Genomic DNA, 15873 nt, shown 5'->3' on the forward strand with positions numbered 1-15873 from the left:
CACGCCGCCCCACCCCGCCGTGTGTGTCCACGCGTGTCCCGTGTGCCACCCGTCTCCTCCCTGGCCTCGCCCCCCCATCCCGTTTCCCCCGTCGTGTCCCGTGTCCCATATCCCCCATATCCCCTCCCCGCATCCCTGGACCCTCCTGGCTGTGTCCCAATTCCCCGCCACCCTGTGCCCCCCAGGTCCCCTCCCTGTGTCCCCCCCTCCGTCCTGTCTTTCCCCCCCATCTCCCCTGCCCTGTGTCCCCTCCACACCTCCCCTGCTTGCCCCATATCCCCAGTCCCACACCCCTCTCCTTGCCCCGTGTCCCTGGACCTTCCCCATGTCCCCCGGTCCCCGTCCCCTGTCCCTGCTGCCGTCACCAGCAGCTTTCCTGGAAAGGGCTGGCACGAGCAGGGGCTCAGGAGGGGAAGGGGCCCCAGTGGCCCCACTGGTGACCCAGGGGACAAAGAGTTTTTGTCCTCAGTGCGGCCCAGGTGCCCTTTGGCCCTGTGTCCCCAAACAGCACCGGAGTTGGCCCCAGGCCTGGCCCTGAGGTAGGGTGTCCCCAGGGTCCCCCCCGATGGGTGCCTCCTCTGGGACCCCACGGGGACGGCCCCTGCCTGCTCCAGGCTGAGTCACACCGTCACGTTGGCAGCCGAGGGTCAGCGATAAGGCGGGCGACGACCTTTGCCCCGCAGGCACCGGGGCCGGCTGGGCTGTGCAGCCCCACAGGGTACCCCCGCCAAGCCAGGACCCCGGGGTGGGGCAGCCGCTGAAACCCACGGGGCTGGGGCAGAGGGCCTAGTGGGTGCTGGAGTGGGGGTATGGGGCGGCTCTGGGACTGGGGGGGGAGCCCTGGGGCTGGGGGGGGAGCCCTGGGGCTGCTCTGGGGGTCCCGCTATGCTGCAGGGCTACAGCATGTTGCGGGGCTGCGACACGCCACAGGGCCACATGTGCCACAGGGCTCCCACATGCCACAGGGCCGCTGCATGCCATAGGACCACCAGCCAAGCCCCTGCCCTGGCAGCCCCGGCTCCCAAAGGCCCCCCCAGCCCCAGTCCCTGGGCCATTGTCACCTACCACCTGCGTCCTGCCTAGGGCTGTGGGGCATTGGGGACACAGGGACAGGACCCCTGGGTGCGGGGCCACCCCCGGCTAGGACAAGGAGGGGCCGTCCCCCGCAGCGACCCTTACCCCCACCATGTTTACCCAGGCTGTAGCAGGGGCCAGCACAGCCTCCCTGGCCCAGGGGCGGGAGCTGGCCCGGGGGATATAAGCAGCCCCCGAGGGGTCACCCACAACCCCACACCCCCAGAGTCCTGCCCAGGTGAGCAGCAGCCAGCACCCAGCGCCCAGGCAGGACGGGGCTGTGGGGCAGGGACGGGGCAGGATGGGGATGGAGGTGCCGCGGGGTGGGATGGGACAGGAGAAGGACTGGATTGGTGCCAGTGGAGCCATGGGGTCGGGATGGGGTGGGAGTGGGATGGCAGGGCTGGGGCAGGAGGGGAACCGAGGTTCGTGGGGTGGGATGGGGAACAATGGGGACGCTGGGGCAGCAATGGGGCAGGGATGGGGGGTGGGAAGGTGCTGTGGGGTAGGAGGGGACAGCAGATCCGTGGGGCAGGCTGGCCACCGCTGACCCGGCCCCGCAGGCCCCCAGCCTCGCCGAGATGAAGGTGCTGGTGGCCGCCCTGCTGCTGCTCTGCGCCTGCCGCCTCCAGGCCGCCCTGGTGAGGCGCGAGGTCCTACCCGAGGAGCCCGCCCCTCCAGCCGAGGACGACTTCTTCACCCGCCACTTCCAGTCCTTCTCCGACTTCATGACCAAGGACCTGGCCCAGAAGCTGCAGGTGGAGGAGCTGCGCAGCCAGGCCGAGTACAGGGGGAACAGGGGAGATGGGCGGGGGGGGGGGGGGGCTGCCCCTCAGCTGCCCCTTCATCGTCTGCCTCTCCCCCAGGGCCTACCTGGACCGAGCCAACAAGCAGCTGACACCGCTGGCCCAGGAGCTGCGGAGCAACGTCCTCGGCCTCTTCTCCTCCCTGCTGGAGCTGGGCAAGGGCGAGGGGCAGCCCTGAGCCCTGCTGTGGCAGCCCCCACCCCCCCCTTAACAATAAAGCCCTGGAGCTGCTGCTGTGTCCCTGGTGCTGTGGGACCGAGGTGGGGGAGGGGGGGACGAGGCGGGGGGGGGGACACACTCTCCGGGGAGGGAGGACGCATGAGCACGGCTGAGACCCGACAAACTCAGTTCTGCCAGCACTAAAGATGGAGGCACCGGGGCGGCGTCGCGCCCTGCCCGTGCCCCTAGTAAAGATGGCGCCGCCGCCCCCGCCCCCCCCCCCCCCCCCCCCGCTACACCCCCACCCCCGCCGTCGCGTCACGCCCCTAAGCAAGATGGCTGCGCGGGGGGCCCAGCGCCTCCCGAACGTCACTTCCGCTTCGGGCCAAAATGGGCCGCTTCCGGCGGCGGGGAGATGGCCGATGAGGCGGCGCGGCGGGCGGTGGCGGAGCTGCCGCTGCTGCGGACGGCGGCGGGGCCGCGGGACCGGGAGGGCTGGGCGGCACGGCTGAAGGAGGAGTACCGCGCCCTCATCCAGGTGCGCCGGGGCTGGCCCCGCCGGTTCGGGTCCCCCCCCGTCCCCCCCGGTTCCCGGCCTCGCGGCGGCCCCGCTCACCCCCATTCCTCCCGTGTCCCCCCCCCAGTACGTGGAGAACAACAAACGCGCCGACAACGACTGGTTCCGCCTGGAGTCCAACGCCGAGGGCACCCGGTGGGTGAGCGGGGGCGGACTGGGCCTCCCCCGCCCCGGGGCCGCTCCCGGTGTCCGGGGGCTGGGAGGGGGGAGCCGGGACTGAGGCAGGGCGGGGGCCGGCCCCCCCCCCCGGTGTGTTGCAGGTGGTTCGGGAAGTGCTGGTACGTCCACGAGCTGCTCAAGTACGAGTTCGCCATCGAGTTTGACGTGAGCGGGGAGGGGGTCAAGGGGGGGGGGGCGGGCGCGGGGCTGGGGGGGGCCCGCGGGGCCGCTGACCCCCGTCCGTGTCCCGTCCCCCGCCCCAGATCCCGGTGACCTACCCCTCCACCGCCCCTGAGATCGCCATCCCCGAGCTGGACGGGAAGACGGCCAAGATGTACAGGTGGGGGGGTGGTCCCGCGCGGGGGTGGTCCTGGGCTGGGGGGCGCCCTAGGGGGACTGACGGTTCCCTCCTCCCCGCAGGGGGGGCAAGATCTGCCTCAGCGACCACTTCAAGCCCCTCTGGGCCAGGAACGTCCCCAAATTTGGCTTGGCCCATCTGATGGCGCTGGGGGTGAGTTGGAGATGTCACGGGGGGGGGGGGCGTGTGACACCGGGGGGGTGTCACCCGCGGGGGGGGGGGGTGTCCCTGGGGGGCCGCTCACCCTCTGTCCCCACAGCTGGGCCCCTGGCTGGCTGTGGAGATCCCTGACCTCGTCGCCAAAGGCATCATCCAGCACAAGGAGAAGTGAGGGGCGGCGGTGGTGGGGCCGTGGGGCTGTGCAGCCCCCCCGGGAGGTGCTGCCCCCCCCACCTCCGCCCAGCTGCTTCCCCCTGCCCCTTTGCTGCTTCTCCCTAATAAAATCTTCGGCCCCGGTCTTGCCCCTGCCTGCTGCTCTGGGGCGTCCTGCTGGGGGGACGCCCCTCGGCCCACCCCCCCCAGCCCTCGGGGGTTCGGCCGCCCTACAGTAACACTTTATCGGACGACGCTGTCGCTTTAAGAAGACCGAGTGCGGCGGCTCCTTTAAGAGCGGGCGGGGGGGCAGGACGCCGCTCGGTCTCCATAGCGACGCGGAGGCGTGCGGTGGGGGCGTGGCGCGGCTTCAGCGCAGGCGCAGTGCGGCGTTTGAGGCTGTCGGGGGCGGGCCGTCGGGCGGGAGGAACAAAGATGGCGGCGGGTGCTGCGGGAGTTGTTGCCATGGCGGCCCGCGGGAGGTGCGGCGGCGGCGGGGGGCGGCGGGCGGCAGCCCCGAGAGGGTGGGGGGGCACCGGCGGGGCGCGGGAGGGGGGCGGCAGGAGGGGAAGGGGCTCTGCGGGGACGGGCGGGCAGTGAGGCCGGGGGGGGCATCGGTGTGTGTCGTCCCCCCCACCATGGTGTTCCCCGGTACCGGGCAGGGGGTGGGACACGGGTGGGGGGCGGGGGATGGTGACCGTAGGGTGGGGGACAGTGCCCGGGGAGAGGGGGGTGGCCAGAGCAGGGGACAGTGGCGAGGTGTCCAGGGAAGGGGCCAGCGCCTGGGTGGGCCATGCGGCGGGGGACAGGGCCGGGCAGGGCGGGGGGTCCCCGGAGCACGGGACGGGCAGGGAGGGGAACGGAGGCCTTTGCCGTCGGCACGGCCGACCCTGCGGGCCCTTCGCTCTGGCCGGCAAGCTGAGGGCTCGGGGCTCTCGCCGTGCCAACAGCCCCCACGGCTGCACCGCGGCCATCATCCCCCGCCGGCGCTGCACCCGCAGCGGGAACGCTGTCCCTCCCTCCCTGCCTGCTGGATCCGAGCTGGCGAGGGCCCACCAGGATCGAGCCCTCCCCCCAGAGCCGCTCCAGCCGCTCTCCGGGGACAACCATCGCTGCCGAGCCCCTTCCCGGGGTGCGTCGATTGCCAGCATCCTCCGTGTGGGGCCTGCACCCCCCTGGTGCCGGGTGCCCCCATGGAGCAGGAACCAGGAGATGGCTGCCTCACCGCACCTCGTTGCCTGGGCACTCTGAGTGGTGTTTCGGCAGAGCCTGGAGCGGGCAGGTGGGAGGAACCCGCTCCCGGTGGTGCCAAGCACCTGTGATTCACCTGCCGTCTTGGGGAGCGCGGGACAGCGCTCACCTCCCGCTGGTGCCATGGCAGCTGGGCGAAGGGGGCTGTGGGGTCTCGCCGGGGCCGCGCTGTCTCCCAGTACCATCTGGTGACCCAGAGCATCTCTCCTTGTGCCACAGGGCCCCTGCCAATGGGACTCTCCGGCCAGCCACTCGCTGCGGAGGGCTGTGAGTGGTGCTGGCGGGAGGAGGCACGGAAAGAGAGGTGGGTGCACACCCTGGTGCCCCTGCACACCGTCCCGGCGCCGCTGGCATCAGCCCAGTCCCTCTCCCCACAGGGCTCCACTCTCGACCGTCCCCACGATGCCCCAAGCCTCGGAGCACCGTGTCAGCCGGGCCAGGGACCACACCGTTGTCACCTCCCAGCCCAAGGCTGCTGCCAAGCTGCCCAGCGGGCACCGGGCCCTGAGCCAGGAGCGCCATGCTGCCACCCTGGCCTCCACCGCTGCCAACGGGCTCTCCCCAGCCCCCAAGCTTCGCCTTCTGCCACCCCGGCCTGGCCCGCTGGACGACCGCGGCAAGAAGTTGGAGCTGGACCGGGGTCGGGCCTCGAAACGTGGAGAGGCTCTCCGTGGCTCGGCATGCCGGCGGGGGCCTGTGAAGGCAGACCACGCAGTGCGGGTGCCCGGCTCTCCGCAGGCGGGCGCCGTGCCGGGCAGCACCTCTTTCTCCCTGCCTGCCGGGGCCTCACTGGCAGGGCGTGAAGCGGAGCGCCGGCGGAGCAACCTGGCCCGCTCCAAATCCATCAGCATTGGAGACCTGAGCCAGGGCAGCGGTGGTGGCCGTGCTGAGGACGTGGCAGCGGTGCTGAGCCGGCTGGTGCTGAGGGACTGTGGCCACCAGCTGAGCGCCGGCTCGCTGGCGCTCAGGAGGAGCTCCTCTCTCCGAAGGGTCAACGTCTCCCCAGGGCTGGACGGGAAGCCCACCGCCCCGCTGCTCTCTGTCCGGCCCGAGGGCTGCCCGAGGACTCGTACTGCCCCCGACACCCCATACGCCCACAGCCCCAACGTTCTGGTGCCCGGCAGCCCTGCCCTGGGCAGAGCCCCGGCAGCCGGCAGGACCGAGGAGAAGACAGCAGCTGTAAGAGCCTTGGGATTTGTCCCGCTGGTGGGACAGGCCCTGGCCCCCAAGTTGCACCCGGTCGGGGGGCAGCAGATTCATTCCCATCGGGGTTGGTGACACCACTGGGGTGGCACAGTGGTGCCGGTCTCACCTCTCCCTGCTGCGAAAGGGTCGAGTCCCCTCGGCTCCGGGGGTGCTGGGGGCTGGCCAGTACTGTGCCCGTTTCCGCATCCACCTTCTTCCCGTGGAGCAGCCAGGCCCTGTGCTCCGCTCGCCCTGGGACACGTGTGCGGATTAGGTGCCCTGAAATCCCGGGGCTGGGCCTGCACTGGTGGGGGACGGGGACATGGCTTGGCCCCCGCGGCGCATCTGGCACCAGCGGCATGAGGCGTGCCCCCGGCCTCACCGGGCTGCCCTGCTCCCTGCACTGCTCTCCTGCACCTCACCGGCATGGCGTGAGGCAGGCGGGTGTGTTTGCCTCTGCTCCCCGTTCTCTGGGCACCCACTGTCCCTGAGGTGGCTCTTCCGCTAATTAATCCCCCCGAGATGAGCCTCCAGCAAGGCCCAGAATAGCCGGGGGAAATCGGATCAGCTAATGAGCTGTGGCTTAGAGAGGCAGAGGGGGCCCGGCAACGCTGGTGCCGCAGTCCCGTCCTGGCACCCGGGCGGTGCCACAGCCATGCCAGGGCTGCAGGGAGCCACGCTGGTGGAGCTGCCGCGCAAGCTGCACCGCACCCTGGTTACCAAGCGGGAGCTGCAGGGCCGTGGCACTGACATCTCTGAGTCGGTGGTCCACACGGCTATCATGGGGCTGCTGCTCGTCAGCGGCGAGGTGAAGCCTCTGTGGCCGGGGGGCTGTCCATCTGTCTGTCCATAGGAAGCCGAGGGGCAGCTGGAGGCGTTTGTTGTGTGGGGACGAGTCTCACTCCTGTCCCTTTGTGTCCCCACAGACGCATCACACCCTGCTGCTGGGCTCAGGCCACGTCGGCCTCAGGAACCTGGGCAACACGGTAAGTGCCCGCGTCCCCCAAGCCCTCTTGTCCCTATGTCCTGGGGTACTTAAGGGACCCGGGGTCCCCCTGGGCTTGCAGTGGCTCTGACAAAGCAGTTCCCTCCTGCCGGGGCTGGCACATCCCTGGAGATCCCCCAGCCCCTTGGGGGTCCCCACAGTGCAGCAGGGTACGGTCAAGGGCACGAGGGACAGTGGAGGACACACCAAGGCTTGGTGGCTCCCCCCTGCAGGGCGTCACCACATCCCCACCACTCTCTCGGCAGTGCTTCATGAACGCTGTGCTGCAGTGCCTGAGCAGCACCAAACCGCTGCGGGACTACTGCCTGCGCCGGGACTTCCAGCAGGAGCAGCCCCCTGGCACCCGTGCCCCCCAGGAGCTCACCGAAGGTGGGATGGGAGCCCTCCGCAGCTAATCACCCCCCCCAGGTCTTATATAAACCCTGCTGGCACTGACACCCAGCATGTCCCCCGTCCCCACAGCCTTCGCCGACGTCATCGCTGCCCTCTGGCACCCCGACTCCTCCGAGGCTGTCAACCCTGGGCGCTTCAAGGCCATCTTTCAGAAATATGTCCCTTCTTTCACTGGATACAGGTGAGGCTTTGCCCCCCCTGCCCCAGAGCGCCCCTGGCAGCTCCCCAGCCTCCTGGGGGGCTGGGAGCAGCAGTGGGCGTGATGGGTCCATCCCTCCACAGCCAGCAGGATGCGCAGGAGTTCCTCAAGTTCTTCATGGACCGGCTGCACGTGGAGATCAACCGCAAGGGCCGCAGGACCCCCAGCATCCTCTCAGATGCCCGGCGGACCCCTGCGCTGGAGGACCCTGAGACACTGAGGTGAGGGGGAGAGGGGTCCTGGGGAGGGGGGTGAGCCCCAGCCGCAGGGACACAGCCCAACTCACCACCTTTCCCCGCAGTGACGACGAACGCGCCAACCAGATGTGGAAGCGATACCTGGAGAGGGAGGACAGCAAGATTGTGGGTGAGTGCTGCCGGGTGGGGATGACTCCCCCCAGATGCCTAAACCCCTCAGAGTGCCCCTCTCTACCTGGCTTCACACCCCTCCTCACCCCCAGACCTCTTCGTGGGACAGCTGAAGAGCTGCCTCAAGTGCCAGGCGTGTGGCTACCGTTCCACCACCTTTGAGGTCTTCTGTGATCTCTCCCTGCCCATCCCAAAGGTAGGGATGGGGCGGAGCCCCCCAGCCACCCCTGTCCCCCCCAGCCACCCCCTGGCCCCTCACCTGACCCTCTACCCCTGCAGAAAAGCTTTGCCGGTGGGAAGGTCTCGCTCCATGACTGCTTCAGCCTCTTCACCAAGGAGGAGGAGCTGGACTCAGAGAATGCCCCAGTAAGAGGGTGGGGCTGGCGGCTCAGCACCCCCAGCTCAGCACCCCCAGCCCCCTCTCACCAAGGCCATGCCACCGGCAGGTCTGCGACAAGTGCCGGCAGCGGACGCGGAGCACAAAGAAGCTGACCATCCAGCGCTTCCCCCGCATCCTGGTGCTCCGTATCCTTTGGGGACTGGAGGGTGGGGGACCAGGGGAGAGGGCTGGGACCCCCGGAGCTGCTGGTGCTCGCAGAGAGGGGTGGGAGGACATCCCCAGGAGCGGGGTGCCATCCCTCTGGCTGCTCAGGGTCACGTTTTCCTTGACGCTGCCCAGACCTGAATCGGTTCTCCACTACCCGCTACTCCATCAAGAAGTGCTCCGTCTTCGTGGACTTCCCCCTGCAGCAGCTCAACCTCCGGGAGTTCGCCAGCGAGAAGGCGGGTGAGGCGCGTTGGGGGGCAGGTGGTGCGGGGCAGTGCCAATCCCCCGGGGCAGCGCTGAGCTTGGCCTCCCATCGCAGGCAGCCCTGTCTACAGCCTCTATGCCCTCTGCAACCACTCGGGCAGCGTCCACTATGGCCACTACACCGCCTTCTGCCGGGACCCGGCTGGCTGGCGTGTCTACAACGACTCCCGGTAGGTGCCCCCCACCCACCCCCCGGCCTCGCCCGGGCCCTGCGCCCCCCCCTGCCCAGCCGGGTCGGGCGCGGGCTGAGGGTGCCGCCGCAGCGTCTCGCCCATCAGCGAGAACCAGGTGCCGTCCAGCGAGGGCTACGTCCTCTTCTACGAGCTGGAGGAGCCCCCCGGCAGGAGGCCCTGAGCCGCCCTGGCCCCCCCAGCCCCTCGAGGCGGGGGGCTGCTGCCTCCCCGGGCCCAGGCTGCAGCCCCCCAGCCCCCTGTGGCGGGGTGTGGGCGGAGGGCGGGGGGCCGCAGCCCACGCTGCCCCGGGCGGGGCTTTTGTGAATAAATTTACTAAAAAAAAAACCAAAAAGCCCAAGTCCGGTGGTGTGAAGGGTTGGGGCTGGGTGCTCTGCTCGGGGAGGGGGAGGGTGTGAGGGGCGGGGCTGGAGGCAGGGGGCGGGGTTATAGTCAGAGGGGCGGGGCAAGAGCGGAGGGGCAGGACTGTTGGTTTAGAACCGGTGGGGTGAGTCGGCTTCAAGGGCGGGGTTTAATGCACAGGGGCGTGGCTAATGGCGGAAAGGCGGGGCTTGCCGTGGGGTCCGGGATGGGCTTTGTGTGGGGGCGTGGCTAGTGGCAGGTGGGGCGGGATCTGTTACAGGAAGGGAGGGCCTAGAGCTGATGGGCGGGGCTCATTGCTGGAGGGGCGGGGTATCGAGCGCGTGGGCGGGGCTTGACGGGCGGGGCGGGGCGTAGGTCACTGATAGCGGGGCGCTTTGCCGGCAGTTCCGCGCCGCGGCATGGCCCTGCCCGGCCGCCGTAGCGGGCCGGCGACCCGTCCCCGCGCCTGTCCGTCAGGGAACAGGGTCGTGCCATTGGCACGCCGCGTTGTTAGCCCCGCCCTCTTCCTCATCACTCGCGGAAAAGGGGCGGAGCCTGCTCGGCCCGGGCGCCGGGAGAGGTGCGGGCGGGAGGGGCCGGGGCCGGGGCTGTCGGTGTCCTGGCGCTCAGCACGGCCTCGCGCCCCCGCTGACCCGCCCGGCCCAGGTCCCTCATGCCGCCGACCGTGGCCGTCGTGGGGGGCGGCATCAGCGGCCTGGCCGCCTGCTACCACCTGGCCCGCGGCCCCCGCCCGCCCAAGGTGAGCCCGGGCCCGAGCCCGCGGGGGCCGGGCTGTCCCCCGGGGGGGGGGGGCCGGTATCCCCAGCCGCGGTGTCCCCAGGGTGACCGCGGTGTCCTCAGGTGCTGCTGCTGGAGGCCAGCGCCCGCCTGGGGGGGTGGCTGCAGAGCACCCGCACTGCCGACGGGGCCGTGTTCGAGCACGGGCCCAGGGGCATCCGCCCCGCCGGGGTGGTGGGCACCGACACCCTCCACATGGTAGGGGGGGCCTGGGGCTTGGTTCGGGGTGCGGGGGCGTGTGGGGGGGTCTCTTGGGCAGGGTGCTGGGGTCAGGGGTCCCTGGGTGGGTGCCGGCGTCTGGAGGGCCCCTCTGACGGTCCAGCTCCAGGGTGCTGGAGTTCGGGGGGGGGGTGTCCCTGGGTGGGTGCTCGGGTCTGGGGGAGGGCCCCTGGGTGGGTGTTTTAGGTCCCTGGGGGCACAAGGGCTCAGGGGTCCCAGGGTGCAGTGGTCCAGAGGGACCCTGGTGCAGGGTGCAAGGGTGCCAGAGGGTCTCTGGGTGGGTGCTAGGGTCTTGCGGTGTCCCTGGGTTGGTCCAGGGTGCTGGGGGTCTGGAGGGGGTCCCTGTGTGGGTGCGGGGGCCTGGGAGTCCTTGCATGGGTGCCAGGGTCCGCTTGAGGCTGCCCCAGGGCAGGTCCTGTGGCCTCCGCCGTGTCCGTCCCCCGCCCCGTCCTGCCCATGTCTCTGCAGGTCTCTGAGCTCGGCCTGGAGGGTGACGTCCTGCCCGTCCCTGGGGACCACCCGGCTTCCAGGAATCGCTTCCTCTACACTGGCGGGGCCCTGCACAAGCTGCCCTCAGGCCTGGGGTAGGTGCCTGCCCCAGTGCCACCCCAGTGCCACCCGTGGGCCACCCTGCCCTGAGCCCTCGGTGTCCCCAGGGGCCTGCTGCGGCCGGTGCCCCCATTCTCGCGGGCGCTGCTGTGGAGCGGGGTGCGGGACCTGCTGGCGCCGGCCGGGACAGAGCCTGACGAGAGTGTGCACGCCTTCGTGCATCGCCGCTTTGGCCAGGAGGTGGGTGTCTGCGTGGGGGCGATAGCGCCAGGGACTTATCAGGTCCCAGCAGGGGCCAGGCGGGGACCGGCCTCACCCTGCCATGTCCCTGCAGGTGGCCGACATCGCCGTGGACAGCCTATGCCGGGGCGTGTTTGCCGGGGACTGCCGAGTGCTGAGCATCCGCTCCTGTTTTCCCGCACTTTTCGAGGCCGAGCGGCGCCGGCGATCCGTCCTGCTGGGGCTGGCGCTGGGCTCCGGTGAGCACCAGGCCAGAGGGACACGATGGGGGAACACCTTGATGCCATCACTATGGCATGAGGGAACACTGGCGTTGTCACCTGCAGGAAAGGAGCGTGGGGCCGAGTCAGGGCTGAGCCAGCGGGCACGGGCTGAGCGCTGGAGCCAGTGGTCGCTGCGGGGCGGGATGGAGAGCCTGGCCCAGGCCCTGGCGGCCTTCCTGCGCCCACGCGGTGTCGAGCTGCGCTGCCACGCGCCCCTGCACCGCCTGCGCCGCCGCCCCGACGGCCGCTGGCAGGTAGGGCCCTGGTGGTGGGGGTGCCAGGACACCTGGGTTCTCTTCCCATCGCCCCCTTCCACCACTCTCCTTCCCCTCAGCTCACCCTGGCAGACGGCACTGTGACGGCCGACTATGTGGTCAGCGCCCTCCCGGCTGCAGGTAGGGGTTGGGGTGCCCAGACGCCGGGGTTCCTGCAGGGCAGGGGAGAGGACAGCATTACCCCCCCCCACGATGTCCCCTCCCCTCCCAGCCCTGGCTGAGGTGCTGCCTGCCGAGACGGAGCCACTGGCGCAGGAGCTGCGGCACATTCCGGCTGTGTCAGTGGCCGTGGTGAACCTGCAGTACGAGGGTGTCGCGCTGCCCGTTACGGTGAGAGCGGTGCCCACAGGTGTCCCCTGGTGCCCAAGGGTGTCCCCAGAACCCACGGGTGACCCCATCCCACTCCCGCTCAGGGCTTCGGGCACTTGGTGCCCTCCTCCGAGGACGCCTCCCTCCTGGGCATTGTCTACGACTCGGTGGCCTTCCCCCAGCACGACGGCACAGGGGCCGCCTCGGTGCGGTTGACGGTGAGCAGCCGGGGATGGAGTGGGGGGGACAGGGATGATCTGGGTGGGGCTAACAGTGCCGCCAGTGCTGTATAGGTGATGCTGGGAGGCGCCTGGTTCGGGCAGAGCTTTGGGGACCCAGTGGCGGTGGCACCGGCACTGCTGCTGCAGCGGGCACAGGTGGCTGTGCGGGAGCAGCTGGGCCTGGAGCTGGCCCCGACCCGCTCTATCGTCAAGGTGCACCAGGTGGGTGGTGGCACTGCGGGGCAGCGGGGCCTAGGGGGGTCCTGGGGGGTCCCACAGGGCTCACCGGCTGCTCCCCCCTGTCCCCCAGGCCTGCATCCCCCAGTACACGCTGGGCCACTGGCAGCGCATAGGTAAGAGGAGGCCGGGGCCTGGGGGTCCCCCGGCCCCCACAGAGGCACCCACTGCCCACCCCCATCCCCGCAGAGCGCATCAACCGCTTCCTGGCAGAGCAGCGGCTGCCCCTCAGCCTCATCGGGGCCTCCTACACCGGCGTCTCCGTCAACGACTGCATCGCCAGTGCCAAAGTGGCCGTTGGGCAGCTGCTGGGGCAGCTGCGCTGAGCCCCAGTGTCCCTGCGTCCCCTCCTGGCACACAGCAGCTCCATGGCAGTAGGACAAAGTGTTTTTTTAATTGAAAAACCCTTATAAAGGTCCAGGGAGCAGCTCATAAATAGAATAAATAACTGCGCACTGGTAGCGCAGCCTGCAACCATCTTCAGGCACCCATAGCCAGCAGGGAGACTGAGTCAGGCGAGCCCCTGGGACCCCAGCTCGCCCTGACCCCGGCTCTCCCTGCACCCCTTTCCAGGGTTGACCCCTAGTACCAGGCACCGGCCCCACGGCCAGCAGCTCTCCGGGCAGTTGCCCCCACGGCTCGCTGCTCCCCCCAGTCTCTCCACCAAAGCCACAGGACAACCAGCCCAGCAGCAGCTCCCCAACCCCACAAATGACGGGGGTCCCTTCCCAGCACCAGGTTGTGGCGAACAGAGTCCATCTGGGGCCCACAGTGGCCAGCAGCTAGCGGGTGCCTTGAGGCAGGCTCTGATTGTCCCCACGGGCAGGCAGCATCCCTTCCTCCTGTGTCACAGCCACACCAGTGCTGCTTCCCAGGTGGGCATCGCCCTCCCTGGCAGCCTCAGGGCTGTGCTGGGTGATCCCCGGTGCCGGCGGGGGGCTGGCGCTGCCCTGGGTGCTATTACCTTCCAGTGGCTGCTGCGCGGTGGCTGTGGGCAGCCGGGGGGACAAGGACAGGCCCTGGTCCCCCCAGCCCGCAGCATCCTGGGGCAGCTTACGCAGCATCTCCTCCCGGAAGAGGCTGGTGCTGCTGCGGTACCTCTGCCCCTCGTGGCCCGGCACTGGCCCCCTGCGGCCCCGGCCGGCGCGGGGGTCCGTCCCGATGTCCACCGTGAGGTTGGTGTAGAGGGGGTGGAGGTGCTTGGCCAGCAGTGTGTAGGTGAGGGAGTTCATCCCATCCTGCGTCCACATCCGCTGTGTGCGGATCAGCAGGTCAAACCTGGAAGGGACAAGGGAAGGGGAGCATCACTGCTGAGCCCCCCACCGGCCCTCCCCCCCACACCCCTTGCCAGCCCCCTGACCTGTGGGGGTTCTCTTCGTTGCCTTTGTCACTCTTGTGCTTCACCATCTTGTAGTGGCCGATGGAGATGGGTGGGCGGGCGATCTTCATGCCAGCCAGGCGCACCCTGCGAACAAGCCACTGCGTCACCTGAAGGTGCCAGGGCGTGGGGACGCTGCCTGTGTCCCCCCCAGTGCGGTGGCAATGGCCCCCGTGTGCTCTTCCTGTGCAGCGACGGTGTCCCAGGGCCTGGCGACCAGCCAGTGCCTCCCAGCAGGTCACAAACACGGGGGACGGTGAGACCAGCAGGTCCTTGCGGCATCCTACCTGGTGGCGATGTCATCGTCCTCGCCGCCCCAGCCCCAGTACTCGTTGGGGAAGCCGTTGATCTTCATGTACTGGTCAGGGGTGAGAGCCGAGACCCCCCCAAAGTACTGGGGGTATGGCAGGCTGCAAGAGGCAGGGCAGACACTGAGCCAGGGCCAGGGCCGGTCCCCTCACTCCCAGCTCACTCCCAGCCGCAGTCACCCACCTATATCCGAATTTATTCATGGCGATGGAGACGTGTTTGGGGTTCCAGGGGTCGCAGATGTAGAGGTTGTGGTCATTCTCAGGGATGAGGTCGACATCATGGAGGAAGAGGCAGTCCCACTCCTCATCCTTCAGAGCCTCCTTCACCCCCACGTTCAGCAACTTGGCCCGGTTGAAGGTGGAGTTGCCCGCCTGCGGGGAGAGGGGGCTGGCAGCAGCGGTCCTCGGCATGAGCCCGGCAAAGCCACCGGCGCCTGCCAGACTCACCTGGTGCACGACATAGATGCCGTACTGGAGCTGCTGACGCTGCAGGAAGGGGTGCAGGTAGTAGAGCAGGTGGCCCAGGTGGGTCTCACGGTTGCGGTGGGGGATGATGATGGCAGTGCGGGACCGGGACTCACAGGTGGAGGGTTGGTACCGGCCGCCCTCCCGCACTGCCGGGTTCTTCGCCTGGATCTGCTCCAGCGTGTGCACCCGGCTGAAGCTCACCGTCAGCGGGCCGACTGCGTGGGGGAGGCAGGGGGCTGGCGCGGGGTGGCGGGGACAGCACCCACGAGGGGGAGCACAGATCCCCGGGGCCGCTCCCCCCTGCCCCAAACCTCGGGAGCCTCCCCAGACGGGCCCTGCCTGCCCGGCTGGTTAGTCTGGGCTGGCAGCTGCAGGGCCGGTTCTTCCCCCAAGGCGGGGGAGGGGGGACGGACACGGTTCTTTCCCCGGGGCGGTTGTTTCCCTTAGGGCGGTGTGGCCGGTCCCTGCCCCGACAGCTCCCGGGATCCCCCACTCCACGGCCGCTTTCGCGGCTCCACCGCGGGCAGGGCCGGGCATAACCCTCCCCTCCCCCGCGCCCGGGCGGGGCTGCGGGCAGCGGCCCCGCACTCACCGAGGAAGGGCGATCGCTCGGGGCAGAAGGGCAGGGGCTGCGCGGGGTCGGGGCGGGCGGGCTGGCGGGGCAGGAGCCGGCTGAGGTTGGCGTAGACGTCGTGGGTGCGGGAGTAGTCGAAGACGGGCCCGGCGGCGCGGCCGAAGAGGGAGGTGATGTTGCGGAACCCCCCCAGGGAGAAGTAGGCGACGAAGGCGAACTGGCAGCCGACCAGCAGGGCCAGCGTGCAGGGCCGCTCCAGCAGCCGCCGCAGCATGGCGGGGCCCGGCCCGGACCACCGGGGGCCCGGATCACCGGGGGCGGCTGGGGGCGTCGAGGGGGCCGGGCCGCATCGCAGGGCGCTGCGGAGAAGGGGAAGGGTCAGGCCCGCGGCGGGGGGGGGAGGGCTCCGGACGCCGCCGACCCCCCCGCCCGGACCCCGCCCCGGTACCTGCGGGCGGTGGGAACGCCTCAGTGCCCCCCGGCCGCCGCCGCCATCTTGGAACGGGGAAAGAGAGAGCGAGCGCGCGGGGTGGGCCGTGGTGACGGGAGGGGGCGGAGCCTCCCTGACGTGACAGGTGTTAAAGGGGCCGTTCGGGAGCACGGCCCGCGTCTCACCCCCCCGGCGGCGGTTCCGGCGGGCGGGGTCAGCGAGCGGGGTCAGGGTGGGGATAGGGCCCGGCTCAGGCAGGAGGGGCCGGGGTGGTGTCACCCAGGTCCCTGGGGCAGGCTGGGAACCGCGGGTCCCGGCTGGGGGTGGCAAAGGGGGACGCGGCCCCACGGGCCTTGAGGGGACCGGGCGGAGGGCCCCTCGGGGTGCTGGGGAGGACAGGAGGAGCCCGG

At 70.3% G+C, this 15873-nt stretch overlaps 5 protein-coding genes across 9 annotated transcripts; 4 read left to right on the forward strand and 1 right to left on the reverse strand.

Annotated features, from left to right (window-relative positions):
* The first annotated feature begins 1263 nt into the window (after positions 1 to 1263).
* APOA2 (apolipoprotein A2) lies at positions 1264 to 2111 on the forward strand. Its single transcript, XM_075039422.1, has 3 exons — positions 1264 to 1312; positions 1638 to 1858; positions 1941 to 2111. The coding sequence occupies exons 2-3, from the start codon at positions 1656 to 1658 to the stop codon at positions 2056 to 2058; spliced, it is 321 nt and encodes a 106-aa protein (XP_074895523.1). The 5' UTR covers positions 1264 to 1312; positions 1638 to 1655; the 3' UTR covers positions 2059 to 2111.
* A 322-nt stretch (positions 2112 to 2433) lies between these two features.
* Positions 2434 to 3589, forward strand: UFC1 (ubiquitin-fold modifier conjugating enzyme 1). The gene is made up of 6 exons (XM_075039423.1): positions 2434 to 2577; positions 2684 to 2751; positions 2877 to 2940; positions 3039 to 3115; positions 3196 to 3286; positions 3393 to 3589. The coding sequence occupies exons 1-6, from the start codon at positions 2455 to 2457 to the stop codon at positions 3462 to 3464; spliced, it is 495 nt and encodes a 164-aa protein (XP_074895524.1). The 5' UTR covers positions 2434 to 2454; the 3' UTR covers positions 3465 to 3589.
* A 261-nt stretch (positions 3590 to 3850) lies between these two features.
* USP21 (ubiquitin specific peptidase 21) lies at positions 3851 to 9174 on the forward strand. 2 transcript variants are annotated; one of them, XM_075040623.1, is made up of 14 exons: positions 3851 to 3927; positions 4916 to 5000; positions 5074 to 5875; positions 6808 to 6867; positions 7133 to 7256; positions 7350 to 7461; positions 7563 to 7700; positions 7781 to 7845; positions 7940 to 8043; positions 8127 to 8213; positions 8294 to 8372; positions 8527 to 8634; positions 8714 to 8828; positions 8922 to 9174. In XM_075040623.1, exons 2-14 carry the CDS (start codon positions 4927 to 4929, stop codon positions 9010 to 9012), a joined length of 1959 nt encoding a protein of 652 aa, XP_074896724.1. In that variant the 5' UTR covers positions 3851 to 3927; positions 4916 to 4926; the 3' UTR covers positions 9013 to 9174. The 2 variants fall into 2 exon arrangements, with proteins under 2 accessions (XP_074896724.1, XP_074896725.1); XM_075040624.1 differs by lacking the exon at positions 4916 to 5000 and having other exon boundaries at positions 3874 to 3927.
* Positions 9175 to 9742: 568 nt separating this feature from the next.
* Positions 9743 to 12781, forward strand: PPOX (protoporphyrinogen oxidase). Of its 4 annotated transcripts, XM_075040631.1 has the most exons (12): positions 9743 to 9951; positions 10053 to 10187; positions 10677 to 10792; positions 10865 to 10997; positions 11092 to 11236; positions 11324 to 11514; positions 11595 to 11655; positions 11747 to 11865; positions 11949 to 12062; positions 12138 to 12287; positions 12376 to 12418; positions 12492 to 12781. In XM_075040631.1, exons 1-12 carry the CDS (start codon positions 9865 to 9867, stop codon positions 12626 to 12628), a joined length of 1431 nt encoding a protein of 476 aa, XP_074896732.1. In that variant the 5' UTR covers positions 9743 to 9864; the 3' UTR covers positions 12629 to 12781. The 4 variants fall into 4 exon arrangements, with proteins under 4 accessions (XP_074896732.1, XP_074896730.1, XP_074896734.1 ...); XM_075040629.1 differs by lacking the exon at positions 12376 to 12418; XM_075040633.1 differs by lacking the exon at positions 12138 to 12287.
* B4GALT3 (beta-1,4-galactosyltransferase 3) lies at positions 12677 to 15562 on the reverse strand. The gene is made up of 7 exons (XM_075040634.1): positions 15482 to 15562; positions 15052 to 15392; positions 14439 to 14674; positions 14173 to 14363; positions 13968 to 14090; positions 13663 to 13767; positions 12677 to 13580 (listed from the first exon to the last, which is right to left on the reverse strand). The coding sequence occupies exons 2-7, from the start codon at positions 15305 to 15307 to the stop codon at positions 13085 to 13087; spliced, it is 1407 nt and encodes a 468-aa protein (XP_074896735.1). The 5' UTR covers positions 15308 to 15392; positions 15482 to 15562; the 3' UTR covers positions 12677 to 13084.
* Between the last annotated feature and the right edge of the window lie 311 nt (positions 15563 to 15873).

Source organism: Buteo buteo, chromosome 11 (assembly GCF_964188355.1).
Source record: "Buteo buteo chromosome 11, bButBut1.hap1.1, whole genome shotgun sequence".
In the NCBI taxonomy this organism is placed as follows: Eukaryota; Metazoa; Chordata; class Aves; order Accipitriformes; family Accipitridae; genus Buteo; species Buteo buteo.

What these genes read in the sequence shown, in the direction of transcription:
- APOA2 (XM_075039422.1), top strand. Translation starts at nt 1,656, where the DNA reads ATGAAGGTGCTGGTGGCCGCCCTGCTGCTGCTCTGCGCCTGCCGCCTC. An exon ending in GAGCTGCGCAGCCAGGCCGA is followed by an intron (nt 1,859 to 1,940) that starts GTACAGGGGGAA and finishes CCTCTCCCCCAG; the next exon opens with GGCCTACCTGGACCGAGCCA.
- UFC1 (XM_075039423.1), top strand. Translation starts at nt 2,455, where the DNA reads ATGGCCGATGAGGCGGCGCGGCGGGCGGTGGCGGAGCTGCCGCTGCTG. An exon ending in AGTACCGCGCCCTCATCCAG is followed by an intron (nt 2,578 to 2,683) that starts GTGCGCCGGGGC and finishes TCCCCCCCCCAG; the next exon opens with TACGTGGAGAACAACAAACG. An exon ending in AAGACGGCCAAGATGTACAG is followed by an intron (nt 3,116 to 3,195) that starts GTGGGGGGGTGG and finishes TCCTCCCCGCAG; the next exon opens with GGGGGGCAAGATCTGCCTCA.
- USP21 (XM_075040623.1), top strand. Translation starts at nt 4,927, where the DNA reads ATGGGACTCTCCGGCCAGCCACTCGCTGCGGAGGGCTGTGAGTGGTGC. An exon ending in TCTCCCTGCCCATCCCAAAG is followed by an intron (nt 8,044 to 8,126) that starts GTAGGGATGGGG and finishes CTACCCCTGCAG; the next exon opens with AAAAGCTTTGCCGGTGGGAA. An exon ending in CCCCCGCATCCTGGTGCTCC is followed by an intron (nt 8,373 to 8,526) that starts GTATCCTTTGGG and finishes GACGCTGCCCAG; the next exon opens with ACCTGAATCGGTTCTCCACT.
- PPOX (XM_075040629.1), top strand. Translation starts at nt 9,865, where the DNA reads ATGCCGCCGACCGTGGCCGTCGTGGGGGGCGGCATCAGCGGCCTGGCC. An exon ending in GCACCGACACCCTCCACATG is followed by an intron (nt 10,188 to 10,676) that starts GTAGGGGGGGCC and finishes ATGTCTCTGCAG; the next exon opens with GTCTCTGAGCTCGGCCTGGA. An exon ending in GCCCCGACGGCCGCTGGCAG is followed by an intron (nt 11,515 to 11,594) that starts GTAGGGCCCTGG and finishes CCTTCCCCTCAG; the next exon opens with CTCACCCTGGCAGACGGCAC.
- B4GALT3 (XM_075040634.1), bottom strand. Translation starts at nt 15,307, where the DNA reads ATGCTGCGGCGGCTGCTGGAGCGGCCCTGCACGCTGGCCCTGCTGGTC. An exon ending in ATGAATAAATTCGGATATAG is followed by an intron (nt 14,091 to 14,172) that starts GTGGGTGACTGC and finishes TGCCTCTTGCAG; the next exon opens with CCTGCCATACCCCCAGTACT. An exon ending in GACGATGACATCGCCACCAG is followed by an intron (nt 13,768 to 13,967) that starts GTAGGATGCCGC and finishes GCTTGTTCGCAG; the next exon opens with GGTGCGCCTGGCTGGCATGA.